Below are 22,512 nucleotides of genomic sequence, written 5' to 3'. Positions count from 1 at the left end.
TCAGTGAACCTATTGGCTCATGATCACATGGTCTAGGCACAAGGAAAGTGTATATATCAAGGAGCCATCCCTGCTTTTTCTAGGACAAGCCATGTATACCTGCTTTTCCAGCATGCATAAACTTTGTGCTCACAAGCATCAATCATGCATAAGCGGGGGAGAGGCTACTGTGCTCATGTTCACTCGCCCTCTACACATGCTGATGTCAATGCATGTAACATCAACTGTAATAATATCATTAGCATTCTGTGGTAAAAGTGGGGATCGGCAAGAAACTTGTGGGAGCAGCCATCCCATGCACCCCACCTTTGTTTGCTCCCTTCTCCCCTTACTTCTCTGACTCTTGGTTTCCCAAGTTTGCAGGAAAATCTATTTAATGTCATGTTGCCATGGATCCATGGATTTCAATATCTACAGATGAAGGCCACACATCATTATTAAATGTATAGATTATCAGTAGCAGCGATTGCAGGTTTGTGGACTGATTGCTGTGAATTGGCCTGTTGCTATGAAGTAGGTCTCCGAGACACACCTCAATATCCCTCCTTGGCTTTAACGGTTGGGAGATGGTCCACTGGTACATCTGTGAAATACCCATCAGAGTTTGGAGGTGGTGAAGCCTTCCCTGTGAGAGGAAATTGTGTAGGTCTGAGTCTGGAATAGACAGAGAAACAGAGACACCAGCAGGTTGGCTGAAACAACTTTGGGGTGTAGGATCTCCCTTCTTTGTCTCTTTGAGACAGCAGGTTGGCTGCCTTGTCTGGGGGCCTCTTTGCCTCCCCCTGTTCTCTACTCATATATTGTAGATAAAGATACTTTGAAAATGTTGTAAGGCTGTAATGCTCGCTCCTCCAAAGGGAACGAATGCAAGCAGCGTGCCTACAGACACCTCGGGTTGTTTCTGGTTTACCACAAGGACTTTCAATCAGACACGTCTCAAGTCCTTGGGAACAAGTCTTTCCCAGGTGCACAGGGCCCCAATTTAGATCTGAGCTACAGCAAGCAAGGAGAATATGTCTGTGTGTCCTTCCCGGCACTGTTTTCCCAATCTAAAATGGCTCCAACAGTATGCTCTTTACTCCTTTGGGGGAACCTATATATACCCGATCAGTACACTTGGATTTTGTAATGTATAGTTGGCTTCCTATAAATTCTTTCTACTAAGTAAATCAGGGAATGCATATGATTTCCCCCCACTCCTTCATCTGAAGAACTGAGAGTGGTTTCTATGGTCCCCCCATCCTTTATTTTCTTCTGAAAAAGAGTGTGTCCCTGGCTCTAGGGCACCTATTAGCTGAGCACGAATTTGAAACCAGGTTTCCCTGATGTGGCATTCTACCCTGCAGTGGCTCTCATAGACATGGGTCTCATCCTTCATCCTAGATGTCTACAGAAAGTTGCTGTTACAGTAGCCACAGAATCCCAGAAATGATTGTAGGGTTTTGAGATTAACAGACCTTGGCCATGACCCAAGGGCTTATATTTTAGCAGGGTCAGTAGCAATTCCTTTTTCAAATACAATATGCCTCATGTACTTTACTGATGGCTGGCAAAATTGGCATTTATCTAGAGACAGCTTCGGATCACTTGCCTCCCACCAGTCAAGAACTCTTAAGACTCGCACTTTATGCTCTTCCAAAGTCTTTCCAGAAACAGCTAGGTCATCTAAATACACCAGAACCCCTAAAAGGTTCATGTCACCTACAGTTTCCTCAAAAGAATAATATAAGAAAATGGACTGGTCCCTGCTCCAAAGAGTTTACAGACTACATGTAGATGGCAAAGAGGAGGAAAACAGTAGAGGGAAAAGAGTTACTAGCAAAGGATGATGGAAAACAAGTGCAGTTACAAGTACATAAATTGTTGAATAATTTCATGTGTTAATTTTCATGAGATTAATTTGTTCTGAGACTTTTATAATGCTGCACAAAACTTGGGGGGGGGGGGAAATGGGAAAGCCCCAGGACACAAATTTGGCAATCTGGCTCTGAGCAGATCCTTCCCTGGAGTTGTCTTCAGCCTGGCAGTTAAATTAATCTCTGTGTCTAATTTTTTTTTTTTTTGGCAAGTGCAATTGTTTCAGTTGTTCCAGGCAGGTATGGTGGAAGAGATTTCCGTGTGCCTTGGAAGGCTGTCAGGAAGGTAATCCTATTATATGAGAAGAAAGTCACATTGTTTATTTGCAGCACAGACCTACATAGAACATAACATTGGAAGGAACCTTGATGCAGTACAGCCTCTGACAAGTCTGATTTGGAAAGAAGTCCCTTTCTGTTTGCGGGGGAGGGGGGTGGGGGGGTGTAAGGGCACATCGGATTGCAACTGTGGACCTGTCACCCTCCCCTCTTGTTGTTTATCTTTGAACAAGCAAAGTTGCCTTATGCTGAAACAGAGTGGTTCATTTCACCAATAAGCCCTTTCTGCTCTGACTCACAGCTGTTCTACAAGGTCTCCAGCAAATGTCTCTTCTTTACTCCTGGTACCTGAGTTCTTTTGAGCTGAAGATGTCAGAAATGGAAACTGGGCACATTGCATTCTTTGTGCACAAGATGTGCTCTTCCACTGAACTATTGGCCTTTGCTCTGCACATGAAAATTCTGGGCAGGGTAGGAGTTGACATTTTCTGGAAGCAAAGTGACTAGCCCTCCCAGTGCGCAGCATGCAGCCAACCATCCTGCCAAATGCAGCATATCCAAACCTGCATATTGTTTAGGGTCAGACCCTAGTGCTTCGGAAATGATATGGGTGAACTGAAGCAGAGGCCACAGGAAGGGGGGGAGGCGGAGCCACAGTTCATATGGTCAAGAAGGATACAGTGTTGAGCTGTCCAGGCTGAGGGAGTGCAGCAGGACTCAGAGCTTATGCTTGGTATAAGAAAGAGACTGGTCTTCTGACTTCCAAATTCTGGAGGATTCCAGCTAGGAATGCCAGACTGTCCGGTCTGAAATGATTGCAGTTCTTTCCTCCAGTCAGTGATGGCAGTGTTGCTAAATGCATAAACATGTTGAGAGAATTCTTGTGCAGGTCTGAGAAGCCAGGGGAAGAGACCTTTTGCATCCCCCCCCCCCATGCAAATATATGAGAATTCATCCTTGCTTGGTGCATGGCTGTATTTTTGTGTGAGCTGTATTTGGGAGGGTGGCGGATGAATTTACAAAATAGTCTTAAACTGATTCAGACCACATGTCCATCTTACTTAGTATGGGTTCCTCTGAAGGAGTGTGAGTCTCCAGCAAAGAGAGGTGGGCTTGACCCCTGTGACTTCAGAGCCTTTTTTTATCTGGAGACTGAACCTGGGAATTTTGTATTAGAAGCACAGTGTCTTGCAGAATTGGACCAAGCGCATGTCTAGTTTGGCATTTGATCTCCAACTGCGCTGATGGCTCTGATATATTCTACTTACCACTGAGCCAGAGTGTCAGTTCATCTGTCTCAGTATTAACTATTTTCCGGTGGTAACTCAGGCAGAGAAACTACTTTTGCAATGTTTGCTCGCTTAGATGTGCTGAAGGAGAGATGCTAGAACTTGAACCTAGGATCTTCTACATGCAAAGCAGGTGTTTTACAACACTAAGCCAAGGTTTCTCCTTGGCACGGCAAGTGAGCATTTAGCAAAAAGTGTGGGTGGAAGAATTCTTGGTGGCTGTAGAGGAGGTGCACTATCTCTCCTTCACTGCTGCCGAAATGCAGTTCTTGGCTGTCATCCGCCCTCCACGGCAGCACCTGCTGTAGCGCATCAGCAGAGTATGGATGACAGGGCTCCCAGTTTTGCTAGCTCAGTTGTGGGTTACTTCTCTCTGGTGATGTTGCTGAGGAAGTGGAATTTTTTTTAAAAGACTGAGGTTGCTTTTTTTTTTTTGCAAAAGAGAAGAGGAGGAACCCTGCCGCACCCCTTTATGCATTAGGTGGGGGGTCAGTGATAGCAAAGATGCCTGGAGCCATGGCTTACTGAAGTAGCAGGGAAGCAGTTTTGGAGAAACATGGTACCCTTCTTAAGTGAAGTGCTTATCTCTTAAGAAGACTGCAGATTTATACCACCTTTCTCTCTGAATCAGAGACTCAGAGTGGCTTACAATCTCCTGTATCTTCTCCCCCCACAACAGACACCCTGTGAGGTGGGTGGGGCTGAGAGGGCTCTCATGGCAGCTGCCCTTTCAAGGACACCTCCTGAGATAGCTATGGCTAACCCAAGGCCATTCCAGCAGCTGTAGGTGGAGGAGTAAGGAATCAAACCCAGTTCTCCCAAATAAGAGTCTGCACACTTAAGCACTACACCAAACTGACTCCCAGTTTGGCAAAGGGGTGAGGGGAAAGGTAGGGGGAGGTGGTTGGGTTTTCTCTGCCACCCTCTTTCACCCTGTTTCATGTGAGTTCTTAGTGAAAACAAAGAGCTCCAGGCCAAGATGAGGATTCCAACTAGAACAGGGTTGTCTGGTGAGTGGAGGGATTTGATGCTCCCCCTGCAGGTCCTTGGCTGAGTCCCACAGCACCAGGAAAGCACCGACAGGGGATATTTGTGACCAGGCCTCATTTTGGGCAGGAGCTCATAGGAGCGGAGCTCTGGAACTTCTTTATTGTGCTCTTTCTTTCTTACCACTCCCACCCCCAATAATTGCTTCTGAGCATTATTCAACCCCCCTGTGAGAATTTTGCGGAACTCTTAAGATTTGACAAACTTTCTAATATAATGTAGTACAGCTTCCGGTGTTGTCAGGGGTGTGTGGCATATGCAAATGAGTTGTGCTAATGAGCTCTGGCACCTCTTTTTCTACAAAATGACCCCTGTTTGCGACTAAAGAGAAAATATATTGGTACTTCTCTGGGCCCTAAATTTGGAAGGCTGGGAGGGTTAATCGTTGATCCTCCATCCTGCCCACTTTACATTCTTTGATTCGTCCTTCCCCATTTTCCATAGAAGAGCGGATGTCAGATGCCAAAGCCAACGGAGGAGACAGCCGAGTCCATCCCTGGGTGCTTGCCTCCCTCTGGGGGAGAGCTGGACCACCGGGAGCTTGCAAACCTGGCATCTCTTTTAAAGTCCTCTTTTAAAGGCCTCTCCTATGGAGGGGATCTCTGAATTAGACCGTAGTGCAATGCCAAGGATTTCTCTGCACACAGACACCAGCTGTTGCTTCCATCTGTCCTGCAGAACTCTTTCGGAGGCCTAACCGCACATTATGCCATTCTCACACTCCCCTCCCCTCTGTGCCCCCCCTTTGTTTGGCCTGGGAGTTCCATCCTCAGAACTGTATTCCCCAACAAGGGCCACAGCATGTGGAGAGAAGTGACTTAACCCTTCCCACCTTGCCATTTTCCTGACCTTGATGGACCCAGGGGAAGCCACATCTTGTCCCGTTGCTGAAGCTTACTATTCTGTGTGTAAGTTTCTGCAGTGGGGCAAGTAGCAATTTCCTAAGGCTTTTAGGTACAGAAGACAGGACTGGCTTAAGCCCCCTCTCTGCATGGCTCCAGTCCATAAGTCCCCCACCATCTGTCTGAGAATCAACTCCCAGCTCACATCTGGTCTGCAGGGCTGGGGTAGTCACAGGGAGTGGGGAGGTGGTGTCTGAGGACAAAATAACATCTAGTCAGTGTGTGGTGTGCCTCTACTGGAGAGGAGGATGCATTGCACCAGAAGCAGAGTTGTGACTGAGAGACATGCTAGAAAACTGTATTTATGTGTGTGTTTGTTTATTTGAGCCCCGTGACGCAGAGTGGTAAGCTGCAGTACTGCAGTCCAAGCTCTGCTCACAACCTGAGTTTGATCTGGGTGGAAGCTGGGTTCAGGTAGCCAGCTTAGGGTTGACTCAGCCTTCCATCCTTCCAAGGTCGGTGAAATGAGTACCCAGCTTGCTTGGGGATAAAGCGTAGACGACTGGGGAAGGCAATGGCAAACCACCCTGCAATAAAAAGTCTGCCAAGAAAACATCATGATGTGACATCATCCCATGGGTTGGTAACAACTTGGTACTTGCACAGGCCTTTTTTGGTTAGTTTGTTTATTGGTTTACTAACAATATGTAAAATGGAACCTATTGGATACTTCATTACATTTTCATTCTATATTTTAATTAGCAGTAGTAATGTACCTGTAGTTAAGCCAAGGGATTGTTGTTTTCTTGCACACAACAGATGCCCCCTAGTTTGCCCTTACATTTTCTACAAACCAAATCACACACATGAACACATGTGAAGCTGCTTTGTATTAAGTCAGAACCTGGACCTACCAAGGTCAGCCTTACCTACTTGGACTGGCAGCAGCTGTCTTGGGGTCTCAGGCAGAGATCTCTCACATCACCTACTGCCTCGTCCTTTTCAACAGGAGATTCAGGGCTTTGAGCTTGGGACCTTCTGCCTGCAAAGAATGTGCTCATTCAGTGAGCCATGGACCCACCTCAGATCCTTGGCCATCATGAGCTCATCCCATTCCTTCTTTGAACCCCACTGTGCACCATCTCTGTTCTTTTTTTTGCAGGCATGATGATGTCATCGGCAAAGTCTCGCTCAGTAGAGAGTACATCTCATCCCACCCACGGGGTAGGTACTGGTGGCCAGAAGACCATTCAATGTGGTGCCAGTGTGGTGTAGTGATTAAGAGTGGTGGACTGGGTAGGTACTGGTGGCCAGAAGACCATTCAATGTGGTGCCAGTGTGGTGTAGTGATTAAGAGTGGTGGACTGGGTTTGATCCCCCACACCTCCTCCATATGCAGACTGCTGTGTGACCTTGGATCAGTCACAACTCTTTCAGAGCACTCTCAGCCCCACCTACCTCACAGCCCGGTGTCTGTTGCGGGGAGAGGAAGGGAAGGTGATTGTAAGCCACTTTGAGACTCCTTCAGGTAGTGAAAGGTGGGATATAAAAACCAACTCTCCTCCTCTTCTAGCAGGAGGCAGGCAAACTATTTGGTCCAACTGAGAGCCAGTTTGGTGAAGTGGTTAGAATAGGATCTAGGAGACCTGGAGTTGGAATCCCTTCTCTGCCTTGGAAGCTTGCTGGGGGTGACCTCTTCGGGTCTATCGGTCACGTATTTTCAGGATTGCTGTAAGAATAAAATGGAAGAGAGGAGCAATGGAAGCCACTTTGGATTCTCATTGGGGATAAAATATAGAATACATAAATTAATTATTTATTTATTATTTTATTTATTTCATTCGATTTTTATCCCGCTCTACCCCACCGAAGCGGGCTCAGGGTGGCTCACAACACAAAATTCTAACAATAAAATCAAGAATTAAAATACATTAATCATTTATACAGTAAAAATAAACACAATTCGTCAGCGTACTATCCTACAGTCTCCTTAAAATTCAGATTCAGATGCCGGTATTCAGATTCAGATGCCAGTATGCCAGCTGGAAGAGGACTGTCTTACAGGCCTTGCGGAACTGCCCAAGGTTCCGCAGGGCCCTCACCTCTTCCAGCAGCTGGTTCCACCAACAGGGGGCTGCGATCGAAAAAGCCCTGTCCCTAGTTGACTTCAAACGGGCCTATCTTTGGCCCGGGGATTGTAAGGAGATTCTGAGAACCCGATCTCAGTACTCTCTGGGGAACATATGGGGAGAGACGGTCCTAAGGTAAGCAGGTCCTAAGCCATATAGGGCTTTAAAGGTAATAACCAGCACCTTGTAGCGAACTCGGTATATTATTGGCAGCCAGTGCAGTCCCCGAAGCCCCGGCTGAATGTGTGCAATAAATTTGTGATGTGCAAGGAGGAACGACAGGAAGCCGGATGCAGCATCTTTGGCTCCTATACTAAAGAAGATATTTCTCCTTTCCACTGCATACGCACAGTGACACATCAGTGCTAAAAATGGTCAAAAATGGGTGGGGGAAAATTACAACATATTAATTTTTTTAAAAAAATGTGCCAAGACCATGATGGAAAAGACCTGAGCAGTTCTACTGGAGTCTAGTGTCCCCTAGTGTTGTAATGGGGAAATATTTTTGGCTGGAGATAGTGTTTTCTGCTGTATTAAGATGGGTAGCCATCTGTAGCAGAGAAGAGTAAGAGTCCAGTAGCACCTTAAAGACTAACACAATTTGTAGTAGGGTGAGCTTTTGTGAGTCACTGCTGACTTCTTCAGAGCTATTGGACTCTTACTCTTTTCTGCTTCTGCTGTATTGTCTACTATATTTGTATTTTATTTTATATACTCTACAGTGGTGGTTTTTAGACTTCTGGAGGAAACTCTTCTGAGCTTGCTGTATGTTTTGCAATCATCTAGTCTTAGTTTGGGTCATACTTGCATAGTAACTCCATGCTACTTTCTTTCCCAGCGTAGATTGCAGGAATTTCAAAGGAGTTTCACAGCAATGAACACAAAATAAATTTGTGTTTTCTTTTTCCTGTCTAGCATACACACAGAGCAGCAAGCTGTATGTTTACTCCATCTGTATGGATGCCACTGAACCTTCCGGTGCCTCATTTTTTTACCTCCCCTTCCTCCTCCTCCTCGGCCTCTTGAACCACCTGTGAGAAAGCAGGAACCACTGCTCTTATAAAGAAGGAGGCATTTTAAAAGAAATTGTTATACCTCTGCTTGTCTTTCCATTTTAACCAAGCCACTCCGTATATCTTGAAGAGTGATGTGCTTTAGGGATAAGCTCTGTTGGGCTGGTTGTTTGTTTCTATCTTCATTTTTATCCCATCCTTCCTCCAAGGATCTCAGCATGCCTCTCATGTTTTCTTTCCTCCTGCATTTTATCTTCACAACAACCCTCTGAGGTAGATCAGGCTGAGAGAGTGACTAGCCCCAAGTCACCCAGTGAACTTCATGTGGACTTGTACCCAGAAAGTACTTTCCTGGTGGCACCTTCTTTGGGGAGGGGGCTGTAACTTGGACCCCGTAAATCCAATCCTTACCAAACCTGGAAGGCAGGTAGAGGAGAATTAGCTGGAGATCCCTTGAAAGTTTGGTGACTGGGGGCCATTCTATTACCTCACAAACCAAACCGGTTTGTGAGGCGGCTAAAAATTCATGACAATCTGTGGTCCACAAACAAGACACATCACGAACCAGACTGCATTTTTTTGGTTCAGGTTCACCCCTAGTGGGGGATGGTGGCCAGCTGCATGTCAGCTAGAACCCAGTTGTGGCATATTTTTCTTCTGTTGCAGGCATTGACAGCTGGATCAACCTGAGTCGTGTGGACCCCAATGAGGAGGTGCAGGGCGAGATCTCTTTGGAGCTTCAGGTGTTGAAGGAGACCCACAGATGGGTGCTTTGTTGCCATGTCATTGAAGCCAGGTAGGAGAGGGCAGTAGTGCTGTTTTCCCTCCTCCCCTTCCTCTTCTAGAGGGAGTCATGGCACTCTTGGTGGGCTAGATAGGGACCCAATGGCATGTTTCTGTATGGCTGCCCCAGTTGAGGGTGAGTGACAAAAGGAAGTGCATCTTCACTGAATTGACTTATGGAACTCACTGCCACATGATGTAATGGTGGCTGCTCACTTAAATGGTTTTCAAAAGGGATTCATCCAGGGAGGATGGGTTCAGCAAAAACTACTAGCCCTGATGGACATGTGCCTCGTGTATGCCAGTTGCTGGAGGAAAGACAAGAGGAGACTTTGGCACCTGTGTTCAGCTTGATGATCTGCCAAGGCATCTGGCTGGGTGCTCTGGGAAACAGGAAAGTGGGATAGGTGGACTTTAGTCCAATTCAGCAGAACTCTTCATGTGTAAAACTGCGGACACTGCCCCAAGACAGGAGAAGGGATTGCTCAGCTTTCGAGCAGGCATTGCAGAAATCCGGGGTGTCACACCTTTTCAGTTTGTAGAATGAACGAGGCAAAAAACATCACCAAATGGTGGGACTTTGGTGTGGGCCAGCCTAACTGATAATTGCCACTTCTTCTTTTAAAATAGACAGAGCGTTTGAAAGTTCTCACTTCTCCATGTGCGAACAGAAAGAGTGCTGTAGTAAAAAAGGTGTTGGTGGGTGCTGAAAGGGGAGTGTGAATTCTCTGACCCCCATCCTCCCCCTCTCCAGAGTCCTTTATGAAGTGAGATAATTAACAGCTCATTTTAAAAAATATATATAAAAGAACACCAAGTTGTGAAAAGCTTGGCAAAGGGGTGGTAGGTGGAGGGGTGTGTAGAAACGCTTCCTGGATGTCCTTGTTCTGAGCTGAACTTTCTTTTCAGATAAGGCTCCAGTTGCCAGGATAAAATATATTTACTCTCACTGGCCCCCCCCCTCACAATTTTGCTTATTTATTTACTGTATGTATCATCTGCCTTTTCTCTCCATGATTCCATGATGTTTATTGACAGCATTAGTCAATAAACAGTCCATACAAAGAGACAGTGTAAGCACAGTGTAGAGCAATACAAACAATAAGAAGGCATTGAATGAGCACTGTCCCAGGACTAGGATGACCGAAATATGAATGTAGATACCGAGTGTGGATGTAATGAAGAAAAGTGGTATTACATCAGTAGAAAACAATGAGGTAGTGCATGCAGTAAACTGATAACAGGTTCTATACAGTGATACAATCCACATTCCTTTCCCTTCCACAAAGCGCCTTCCTGAACCATTCTGTTATAATGTAGCCCTCCTAACTTTCTAGAAAAGCTTTTCTGATCAACTCCATTTTACGTAGCATGCAGGCACATGGAAGCCCTGCTGATTTCTTCAGGCAGGCCATTCTACAAGATGGGGGACATTACAGAGAAGGCCAGTGTATGAGTGGTTTTGATCTTGTTCATCTGCAGTGTGGCACCAGTAGAAGGTCCTGGGCAGATGGGCAGAGTTATTGCGGCAGAAGAGAGAAGGAGAGGTGGTCCCGTAGATTGGAGGGCACAAGGCCATGCAGGCCTTTGTATGTGATAGTAAATACCTTGAAGTGAACTCAGTAGCTGATGGGGAGGTGCTATGGCTTAGTGACAGAGCCTCTGCTTGTCATGCAGAATGTCCCAGGCTCAATCCTTGGCATTTCCAGATAAAAGGACTCGGCAGTAGGTGATGTGAAAGATTTCTGCCAGAGACTCTGGAGAGCTGCTGTCAGACAGAGTAGATAATATCGACCTTGATAGACCAAGGGTCTGCTTCAGTAAAACGCTGCTTCAGGAGTGACTGCAAAATGGGGGTAATATGGATGCCCCCATCTAGCTCCTGATAATAACTAAGCTGCAACCTTAGATGGGCAAGATTGATCCTTGTCCAGAAACAGCAGCAGGTCAGGACAGACCACAACATCACCAACTAGTGTGCAAAGTCTCAAAAATGCTTCATCGGGACAAAAATGAGGTGGGGGGCAACAGCAGTGGGGAGGCTTTGATCTCTGTGCCTCTCTTGCAGGCCTGCTGAAGGCATCTGGCTGGCCAACATGGGAAATGGATGCTGAATTAGATGGACTGTTGATATGATCCAGCAGAACTCTTATGTTATGAGCTGTAAGAGAAGCTGGACAAGAGGTGGTACCTAGTTTGTGAGGCTCTGATACTTGTCCTTGTTTTTCATTTCCTATCTGCTAGCAAGCAATGAGTTTCCAGGTCAGACAGCCTGCTCTGCAACCCTGGAGGAAGGCTTGATTGGGGCGGGAGGGGGGTTGGATATGGAAAACAACTCTGTCCTGGTCTTATGCTGTGTCTCACTAGAGAGACAGTTCATCAGAGCCGAGAAAGCATCCTGCTTCCCTGGAAACAGAAACAGGCACCTAGGCAACCAGATGGCCAATGGAGGAAGGGTAGATGGCAGAATCTATGTGGGAGGGGGAGCAGCTGTAGTGAGGGAGTGGTACTGTCAGAGATGGTATTATATATCAGCATAAGGTTGAACTATGGCTATTGGCATTGCTCTATCAACTTTACAAAGACCATCCCTTGCGTTTGTTTGCCTTGGGACTCTGTTCTGAAGATGGGTCAAAGCATTTTGAACAAAGAGTCCCTCAGCCTGTTTGGGAAATGACTGCATTATGTTTGGATGCTTTAACTTTTCCTTTGAATTTGGTCCCAAGGCAGTGCCAGCTAGTGGTAAAAAAAATTAATAGCCACACAGAGACAATGTTGGGAGATGAATGTCTGTTAACTCACCAATCCCAGAATGGGAAATCAGGTTACAGAACTATACAAAGTGTGTCAGAATTAATCAGTTACAGCAGAAGAATAGAAGAAGACACATATTGGATGCTGTTCTAAAACTGGGTTTCTTTTATTGGCAGTCATGCTCAGACACCTGTGTTTGTGTGTGTCGATTTCTTATCTTTATATCCTGCCTTTCTTCCATCGCAGAACTCAAGGCAGCATGAATTTAGTTTCCAGAAGATCTCCCATTCAGGCCAAATCCAGACCTGCTTAGCTTCAGCAACCCAGTTGTATGTTGCATCCTCCAGAAATCACTCCCTGGGACCACAGTTTGTTGTTGTTCAGTCTCACAGTCGAGTCCGACTCTTTGCGACCCCATGGACAAAGTTATGCCCGGCCCCTCCTGTCTTCTACCATCCTCCAAAGTCTGCTCAAATTCATGTTAGTTATATCAGTAACGCTGTCCAGCCATCTCATCTTTTGCTGTCCCCTTCTTCTTTTGCCTTCTGTCTTTCCCAGCATCAGGGTCTTCTCCACTGAGTGCTCCCTTATCATTTGGTGGCCAAAATATTTGAACTTCAGCTTCAGCATCTGACCTTCCAGGGAACAGTCAGGGTTGATTTCCCTTAGGACTGACTGATTTGACCTTCTTGCAGTCCAAGGGACTCTCAAGATTCTTCTCCAGCACCACAATAACCCTGTTCAAATGTTACACTGAACATCTATACATCTTGTGTGTACACATCTACATCAGTTTGTAAGGAAGATCCAATGCATGTACACTTTTCAAATGAAACCAGGGACCAGTCGTTGGATGATTATGTTTAAATCACATGTGCTCAGCAGTGCATGTACTGAATGTAATGTGGGAATTACTCAATGTATGTATAAAGAAAAATCACGTGTACACTGTACACAGACTGCATGCATGTTTGCTGTGGCTTGTGAATGAAGCTACTGTGTTTGTGGGCTCAAAGTACACAAGAAGAGATTGTGCCTGCACCCCCCCCCCACACACACACACATTGCAGTGGTTCCTTTCAACATCTGAGGTCTTCTCTTTATCTAGCTAGAACCCTTTACAAAGTTGGGGATTTTGAAGGATGGAGAACAACTCGAATGCATGTCCTTTGAGATCCGGTTGGTTCCAGTGGGTCTTGACCTGGGTAGCCCAGGCTCATCTGATCTTGTCAGATCTCAGAAGCTAAGCAGAGTTGGTGCTGGTCAGTATTTGGATGGGAGACCATCAAGGAATACTGGGGTTGTAACGCAAAGGCAGGCAATGGCAAACCACCCCTGAACATCTCTTGCCTTGAAAAACCCATGAGGGGGTTACCATAAATCAGCTGTGGCTTGATGCGGAGGGGGGGGGGGGAAGGTTCAAGTGGATTTGGTGGAGGAAATAATTTCCCTTCCCTCAGAATTGCATTCCTTGTCTGGATATTGCCAGGAACTTGTAAAATACCCCCCAACTTCTATCTGGCTTCTTTTCCTCCCCCTTAGAGACCTTGCACCACGTGATATTTCAGGCACCTCAGACCCCTTTGCACGTGTGTTATGGAATGGGCAAGTCCTGGAAACATCTGTGAGTATAATCCTGAAACATTCTTTCCTCTCCCTTCAAAACTGATCTGGGGGAGCTTTTCTCCAATCTTTTGCAATCCTGCCTTGTTGTGGAAGAGATTTCAACAAAACCTAATGGCTGCTGTGTGGGTCCACATCACAACCACTTCCCCCCATGGTAGCCGTTTCTTCTCCCTACCTCAGAGGGTTTTTTTAAAAAACAAAAGATTTAATAGCATATTGATGTATCAGGTTATCTGAGTTCCCAGCTTTCATTTTTTTTTAAAGAAAAGGAAGTCTCTAGTCTCTTTATATATTGGAAGGGAAAGCGTATCTCTGCAATGACAGGGAATAGGGACTTACTTTTTAATTGAAAGCTGAGAATTCAGAGAAATGGCTGCATATTTTGGTATAACAGTCTATTGATATAACTGTTAAATTGCTGATTTAAAAAAAAAACTACTTGGGAAATCTGCTGTGCGGAAACCCAGTGGTTGTTGTGTTGTATCACCAGCTGCAACAGTGACAGGGAAACTACATAAACTCGTCCCTATGTGAAAAACACCCTTGTGTGGTCTATAGAGAAGAGCATTTTGCATGTTACACTTCAAGCTCAACCTCTGAAGAACTCACACTCCCAGATTTGCTTCACGCATGGCTCTGCTCTGGCTGTGTTCCCAGGCATTCATTATTACATTTTAAGTTCTGTTTGGGGTGTGTTAGGGCTCAGGAAGTTCATGGTGTTGTGCCAAACTGACATTCAGATTGTGGAAGTAGCCACACATAACTGAATTGCCTTAGGCTAGAATGTCTGAAGTTCAAGACAAAGGGAATTCTTACCCTGGACTCAAATGTACCTTAGGATTGCTTCCCTGTTTATTTTAAGCATTTTTTAAAAAAATTGCCAATTTAATTGCCTGGATTGCTTTATCAAGAAGAATGTAAAAGGAGGGGGGGGGGGGCTTTAACTTTTTCATCCCCTGCTGTTGCTAGAAAAAAACCACCCTGAGCTGATTTTATCTTCACTGGCAAACATTTATAGGTACCCAGGGCTTTTTTTGTAGCAGGAATTCCTTTGCATATTGGGCCACACAACCCTGATGTAGCCAATCCTCCCAGAGCTTACAGTAGGCCCTGTAAGAAGAGCCCTGTACGCTCTTGGTGGATTGACTAAATCAGGGGTGTGTGGCCCAATATGCAAAGGAGTTCCTGCTACAAAAAAGCCCTGTAGGCACCCATATTAGAGTGTTGCCAGCTCTGGGCAATTTCGGACATTCCTGAAGATCTGGGGGGTAGAGCCTGGGCAGGCAAGGGACTTCAGCAGAGTACAGTGCCCTGGACTTCACCCTCCATTTTCTCCAGAGGAACTGACCTCTGTAATCTGGAGATCAGTTGCAATTCTGGGAGATTATCAGCCCCCACTAGGAGATTTGCAGCCATGTATTTATTGTGGGAGGGAGGGGAAAGCAGTTGATGGGGGCCTTTCTCCAGGGAGAAATGGCAGGGGATTAAAGGGTTAACATTTCCCTCTCTCCCCATGCGAGTCTCCTCCTTGGCAAAAGTAGTCCTGGGAGCTAGATTTGCAAAGGTAAAAAGTGTCATTTAAAATAAACACCTTGCATATAGGAGAAATTTTGAGTCCAGAGGCACCTTCAAGACCAACAAAAAATTTATTCCAGGTATGAGCTTTCGTGTGCAGGCACACTTCCTCAGATACTCAGATGGACTCCAGATTTGTTCTGCTGCTTCAGACCAACACAGCTGCCCTTCTGGATCCACCTAACATATAGCTGAGTCCAAGGCTAGTTACCCATTGGCTTAGATTTGTCATATGAATATTCCAGTCTCTAACAGACTGGGTGCATGGTGTGCCTATCCCTGGAAATGTACTGTATATATTTAGATGCTTTTATCCCATTTTTTCTCCCCAATGGGGATCCAAAGTAGCTTACAGACAATGGTTGTACTCCTTACAGGGAAGAAGCAGTGTTCCCTATAAGCTGAGCACATGAGCAGCCACTCCTCAACACAGGAAGTCCTACTCAGCAGCACTCTGGAGCCATGCAGGGTCTTGCACTGCCCATTTTAAGATTATAGCAGTTCTATTCTGCTCAGGATGTGAACCGCTCTGCTCTATATTCATTGTGCAAGTAAACTAAATAGAGGGGTGGACGGTGTTCATCCATACCAGGGGTGGCCAAACGGTGGCTCGGGAGCCACATGTGGCTCTTTTAATACATATTGTGTGGCTCTTGAAGCTTCCACTGCCCCGTTGTCCAGCTTGGAGGAGACATTTCTCTTTCTAAGGCAGCTTGGACAATGCATTTAAAGTTACTTTCTTTCTACCTCTCTCCCCCCCATCTATTTTCCTCTCTCCCTCCCTCCCTGACATTCATGTCTTGTGGCTCTCAGATATCTGACATTTATTCTGTGGCTTTTATGTTAAGCAAGCTTGGCCACCCCTGGTCCATACCATTAAGTCCTCAATTATATTAGCATCTCTCAGTACCAAATTTTCAGTAGGGGGGAAAGTAGAGGGAACATTGGCAGAAGACAGCTTGAGCATCTTACACCTTCTCTTGCTTCTACAGATTATCAAGAAAACCCGCTTCCCACACTGGGGTGAGGTTCTGGAGTTCGTCTTGGAAGAGGAAACTGTCAAAGGAACTCCTCTCACTGTGGAAGTCTGGGACTGGGATATGGTGGGCAAGAATGACTTCCTGGGACGGGTGAGTGGCAAGGGAGGCATGGGCAAAGGCCTGGAGGAGACTGTCTGTGGGTGGGGCAGAATCTAGGTTCATTGTGTTGCAGAGGGTCAGTGCAGGTTCCCAGGCTGCAGAAGCTGGGCTCCAGTGCACCCTCCCACTGATTATGGTAGGTTGTGAGCTTAACTGATTGTCTAAATGATGATACAGACCTGTAGGAGTGCTCTGTTTATTTATTTATAGTCTCCCTTTCTCATGGACTCAAGGCAGATAACGTGGTGGTGGAAAGTGCCATAAAGTGGCAGCCAATTTATGGTGACCCTGTGGGGAATATCAAGGCAAAAGCTGTTCAGAGATGGTTTGTCATTGCTTGCCTCTGCACAGCAACCCTGGACTTCCTTGGAGGTCTCCCGTCCAAGTACTAGCCAGGGTTCATCCTGCTTAGCTTCTGGGATCTGACAAGATCAGGTTAGCCTGGCCATCCAGGTCAGGGCAAATTAAAGTTATGCTACAACTGATCAGTCAATGAGTAAGCAAACTACAAAATATGATAATGTTTGAATGGTCGTGTTTGAATTTAACAAAAAAAACCTTCCTATTAAACAAGATAACACAGTGGGACTAAGAACTGGACACACACTTAAGAACTGGTTAAGTGCATGAACTCTTTTCTGGGAGAACCGGGTTTAATTCCCCACTCCTCCACTTGCAGCTGCTGGAATGGCCTTGGGTCAACCATAGTTCTCACAAAGTTGTCCTTGGAAGGGCAGCCTCTGTGAGAGCTCTTTCAGCCCCATCCACCTCACAGGGTGTTTGTTGTGGAGGAGGAAGATAAAGGAGATTGTGAGCTGCTCTGAGATTTGGAGTGGAGGGTGGGATATAAATCCAATATCTTCTCTAACGGAGTCACTTCATGATCCATTATTACATCACAGTTCTACTCGCTTTACAAGGATACCCTCTAAAACAATTCTATTATGCAATTTGTGGTGAAACAACAGAACTAAGCCTTGGGCAGATTGTTGCATAATGTAGGAGCCACCAAAGGAAATGCACAAGAATGGGCAGGCACTGATTTTAACTGTTTGCAGGGCGGTGGCACCTTCAGAAGACTTCACTATGATGAGTGGAGCTGTCATGGTGAAGCATGGGTATGAGTCCAGTGCCATTAAGGGCTTTGCAAGTGGTAGACAGAACCTTGAACTGAGCCAAGTAATTTATTGATAAGCGATGGAGTGGTTGTAGAGTTTCTATCCCATAGCTGGAAGCTTTCAAGAACGTAAGGAGGCAGAGCCCTGGCTTGGAATCTCTCACTGCAGTATCACTGTCCATCCTCCAGGCATGCCCTTCATTTTCCATGCAAGAAGTTTATACTGATGTGAGGGTCCTGAGATGGTTATAGAAACGATGAAGTTGTAGTTTTCTAATTCCATTGTTCACTATGTCACCTTTGCAACCACTTGCTCCTTTGGGCTTCTCTTCTGATTCTCTTCTGTCTCTGATCCATGCAGGTCGAGTTCTCTTTGGATGCCTTGCAGATAGCCCCATTCAAAGGCTGGTACCGTCTGCTGCCCTTCCCCAGTGCAGAGGAGGATGCTGGGTAAATGTGGAACCTTTTCAGATGTTCTTGCATCGCAAGGTTGAAAAGAGATTAAAAGGCCCATCTGCTCCAGCTCTACATCCAAAAAACCTGCCCTGTCCCAGTTGAAAACGTTTATAGTGGTGTAGTGATGGGAAGCATGTGGGGTGGGGTCACATTTAAGAATATGTCATTCCAGGCCTGATCTTTGAAGAGCCTTATCATTTAATCATGTTGCTTGCAACTTTTTCAAGTTTCCACACACGACAGATCTCTGCAAGTCATCCTTTGCAATTTGCACATTTGGACTCTTGTGTATTCTGACTGCAATCTGGTTTCAGGGGAAAGCTGGGGGCGCTGAGGCTGCGAGTTCGTCTTGCAGAGGATAGGATCCTGCCCTCCAGGTATTACCAGCCACTCATAGACTTGCTGGTGGAATCCATCTTGTGCCCGCCAGAGGTGGGTATTTGGGCAGATGCTGGCTGGACAAAAATGCAATGAGTTTTTACTCATTTGTCTGAGATGTGTGGGGTTATAAGAGAAAAAAAAATCAGAAGGAGGTGGATCAAGAATGAACGTTTACAAACTGGGGGATTGTAACAGTGTGGAAAAACAGGTTTTCCTTTTCTAGCTAGGTTGAAAATAGAGAGGTATAAGTCAGCATTTGGCAGGTAGGTCCAGGCAGCCAATCAGAGTAAGACATTTTAGGACTTTGGAGAGTTCCTTAGAATAGCAGGAGTTGCTGCAGCAAAGTCCATACCTCAGCAGAGCCCTGATGTTCCCAAGGAGGTCTAATGACAACTGGAGCCTTCCCCTTGCACAAAAAAGCCTTCCTATGCACAAATACATCAAATTATTTATATACCTCACTCCAGTACTTCAGTCTGCACCCAGGTCTATTTTTGGCACTGAAGAAAGGCAGTCTTTAAATACATATTGACATCTTACTTGGGGATGCTATGCTGCACTGCAGGAAAAGGATGACGTCACACCCCTGGCTGTGCTGGAAGAGGTGTGCTCGGTGGAGAGTCGTCAAGATGTGGCTACCAAACTAGTCAAGATCTTCCTTGGGCAAGGCCTGGTGGTACCCTTTTTGGACTACCTGAATCTCCATGAAGTTTCCAGAACCAGTAAGCACTCTGAATTCAGACATTTGTTGTGTTTGAATCTGGTCCCAGGTTCAGTACCACAGCCAGAAGGATCATATGACTAAGACTGTGTGTGTTGCAATTCTGTAGTAAAGTGGAAATCCATAAGAAGTAGGGCTGGCTACAGAACCAGGCTTTCTGATACTCTCCGTTTTCATTTAAAAATAAATGAGTTGTTAGCCCATATGGACATGCTTGAAAGTGAATGGGTGATGTGTGAAACTTGCAAAGCCAGATGGTGCGAAATAAGATTTCCAGTGATGAGAAGGCTTCAGAGTACTTTATCATTCCTTGCCTGTCCCCATGAACAGCAGAAGCAGAATAAATTACACAAAACAAAAGGACAGTTTTGCTTTATGAAAGTCCAGAATTTAGCTTTTTATTGGCACAGAAATCAGATTATCTCAGTGCAGTAATGTGTTAGAAAGAAGCTGAGAGAAAAGGGGCTTGTCTAGTGAATTCATGGTAGGGGTGGGATCGGAACTGGGGATTCTCCAGCTCACCATCTGCTATGCTGACCCAATCTATATTCATAAAATTGGTCTTAATAAGAGTCCAGTTTGCAACATGCACCAACACCAGTCTCTTTCTGTCCTTTCAGCGGACCCAAACACACTATTTCGCTCAAATTCGCTGGCATCCAAATCCATGGAGCAATTCATGAAGGTGAGAGAGAGCCAGGGAACAAGTTGCTATTCTTGGAGAGTAGCAGAAAGCATACGGGCCTACCCAAAAGGTGCTTGGAAGCAGTCTTCAAAAAGAAGCACCCCATGACTTTCATGTAGTGCTGTGCCAGATATATGTGGGATTCCATTTTTTTTTTACTGCAAAAGCTGATATGTTTGAGGGGAGGGGAGGGGTGGGGTGGGAACAAACTCCAAAGCAGAAGAGAAACTTCCCCTTATGAAATATGGCTTTGCAACTACAATATCTCCTATACTTTTCAAAAGAGAAGGATTTGAACTGTATGTCGTGTAGCAGGTTATTATAAATAAATATTTATTAATTTTTCTAATGGTAACATAAGGTACTAACACACAATAAATACCTTTATCTTTAGTATAACAAATTGTAAGTAATAAGCATACAGTAGGGAAGATATATGTATCTTAAAAATATAAATGTGCACCCAAAATCCAGGTAATGTTGATATCATCAGTAATTGGATATACTGCTAAATCTTGGAAGTTCTTTATAAACTATTTCAGAAGTATGATAAGTATCTCCCATAATATTAATGTTTTCTAAAGTGCTACTGGACTCAAATCTATCTGTCATACTTAATAAGATTCCATAATTTGAGAGACAGCAAGGGAAAGGACAATAATTTTTCAGAAAATAGTTAACTTTACTACAAATCCACCATGTATGGATAAATTCAGCTGCATTACATATTCTTATATTCAATAGCCTGTATTGGCATGATATCGAATATAACAAGGAACTAATCCATCCATCAAATGGCAATTTGCAAATACATTAAGCGCTTCCTAGATGCTAAATATAAAAATTTTGCAGCAGTTTCAATTACCAATTGGTTCCGAGCTGAACACAGGAAGACAATTTTATATTTGCCAGGCTTTGCTATTTGCTCACTCAGACAGGGGTCAATGAGTATGGAGCGCATTACATTGATAATACTAGCAAGCACTTGGCCCTGTAATATAAATTTTACAATTCTTCCAAGTTATGTGTAGCATTCTTCCCCCCCTCCACCCCCACCCCTGCACTCTGGTATTAAGGGTCTAAAAACATGACAAACTTCTGTAAATAAGAAGGAACCAGATTCTTCAGACACTTTACAGTTCATTCATTAAAATGGGTAATTTCAAAGGAAGAGCTGTCCAGTGTGATCTCTCCCTTGCCAACATGCTTGCCAAAAGAGAGTAAAAGATTCTAGATCTTTGAAGTGGCAGCTGCCTCTTAAAAGGAGGAAGATATTTTTATGCTTCATCATCTGTGCTTGTGAGGATTACATGGGGGCTTTTGGAAATATGTAGTGCTATTGCTGGTATAAAATAGATCCAGTGAATCTTGGTAAAAACTTCTTCATAGCCTCTTTGTTCCAGTTGCCATTTGGTAGCCTGAACTGGAAAAAGAGTTGGCAAGGCAAAGCCACTCAAATATTTAGGATGAATGAACACCACAGATTTAATGTAGTCATCCCCTCTCCCCATAGAAATCTGGGAACCGTAGTTCCTGAGATGAGTTTAGGAATGACTACTAGAACCTGAGCATTATCACCAGACTGCTCTTCCCTTGGTTCTTCAGCAGAAGTAACAATTTAAATGTGTATGTGTATAAATATATATAAAAGTGTAGAGTGGATATGCCCTTTTTACAAGAAGCATTTTTTGGACATTCTTTTCCTTCCTGTTTCTTTTCAAGTATGCACTTTTCAAGATGCATTCCCCCCACCCCCTTTCTATATCCTCTTGTTCTCTCTGGACCCATCTAGGTGGTGGGAATGCCCTATCTTCATGAGGTGCTGAAGCCGATCATTAACCGGATCTTTGAGGAGAAGAAATATGTAGAGCTAGATCCATGCAAGATTGAGCCAAGCCGGACCAGGTGAAGGCAGGTGCTGTGGTGCTTCATGAAGTGGAGCTCTGCAATGTGCTTGGATTAGGCTGGTGGTCTGTATTAAGAATCTTCCAGAATATCAGGAGAGTGAACTCAGGTCTGTTCTGATGTGAGCCAGAAGTACAGGTCTATTCCAGAGACATTGCAGAGCGAACAAATGTACTGTCATATTCACCTGACATGCAATTTTCTCCTTTTTTATCTCCCCAAAATACATTCTGTTGTTCAGGGGTTTTTGTTTTTTTTGCGGGGTGCGGGGGGGAGGGCTTGGAATATTCTCTGATTTAACTTTGTGATATCATCACATGGCCAAATCTGATTGACTTACCTAGTGTGCTTAGCAGTCTCCTTAGGGAGAAGGCAGTGCTTTATGCACTTACTTTAATTGGGCTTTATGCATGTGTCTGCATGATTGTGTGCTTCTGTGACCCCTGATTGTATTACCTTTGAAAGAAGCCTACCCCTAACTGTCAGTGAAACAAGCACAAATAGGTGGCATATAAAAAAAGGGAAGGGGGAGGGGTTGTGCTACTTTTCCCTGCCAAACTGCTCTTGCATCTCCACAAACTTTCCTCACCAAAAATTCACCACAGCCCCATTTTTCCTGGGTGGAGCATACAACCCTGCAGTTCCCAGCTGCTGCCACCAAAAGCAGTCCAAGCCAGAAAAACAATTGTTTTCAGGAGTGTGAACTTTTGTTGCAGAATTGAAAAGCCAGCTTGGAATACAAGGGTGGAGGCCTTGATGAGCAGGGAAAAAGGGGGCCATTTTCTCATTCTGGTCACCTAGCTGCCTCTGTTTGGGGATGTATTCACATACTTGCTCTTAGTATTACTGCTGCTTCAAAATGTCTAGCATTCCTACACTGGAAAACCTTGTCTCAAATTAAAGAAAGAAATGGAG

The 22,512-nt window shown here is 45.0% G+C and overlaps 1 protein-coding gene across 2 annotated transcripts in view; it reads left to right on the top strand.

The window, feature by feature from the left end:
* Positions 1-22,512, top strand: part of RASAL1 (RAS protein activator like 1) — a 64,375-nt gene that overhangs the window by 21,312 nt on the left and 20,551 nt on the right. For both annotated transcript variants that reach the window (XM_060249766.1, XM_060249765.1), the window contains exons 4-12: positions 6,476-6,537; positions 9,122-9,251; positions 13,535-13,616; positions 16,186-16,323; positions 17,811-17,899; positions 18,220-18,337; positions 18,852-19,008; positions 19,628-19,692; positions 21,485-21,597. In XM_060249766.1, the coding sequence (XP_060105749.1) occupies positions 6,476-6,537; positions 9,122-9,251; positions 13,535-13,616; positions 16,186-16,323; positions 17,811-17,899; positions 18,220-18,337; positions 18,852-19,008; positions 19,628-19,692; positions 21,485-21,597 (954 nt within the window). The remainder of the gene's footprint in view (positions 1-6,475; positions 6,538-9,121; positions 9,252-13,534; positions 13,617-16,185; positions 16,324-17,810; positions 17,900-18,219; positions 18,338-18,851; positions 19,009-19,627; positions 19,693-21,484; positions 21,598-22,512) is intronic.

This window comes from Heteronotia binoei, chromosome 11 (assembly GCF_032191835.1).
Source record: "Heteronotia binoei isolate CCM8104 ecotype False Entrance Well chromosome 11, APGP_CSIRO_Hbin_v1, whole genome shotgun sequence".
In the NCBI taxonomy this organism is placed as follows: domain Eukaryota; kingdom Metazoa; phylum Chordata; class Lepidosauria; order Squamata; family Gekkonidae; genus Heteronotia; species Heteronotia binoei.
The sequence above is the reverse complement of the archived record's forward strand: the minus strand, read 5'-3'. Positions and strand labels throughout refer to the sequence as shown.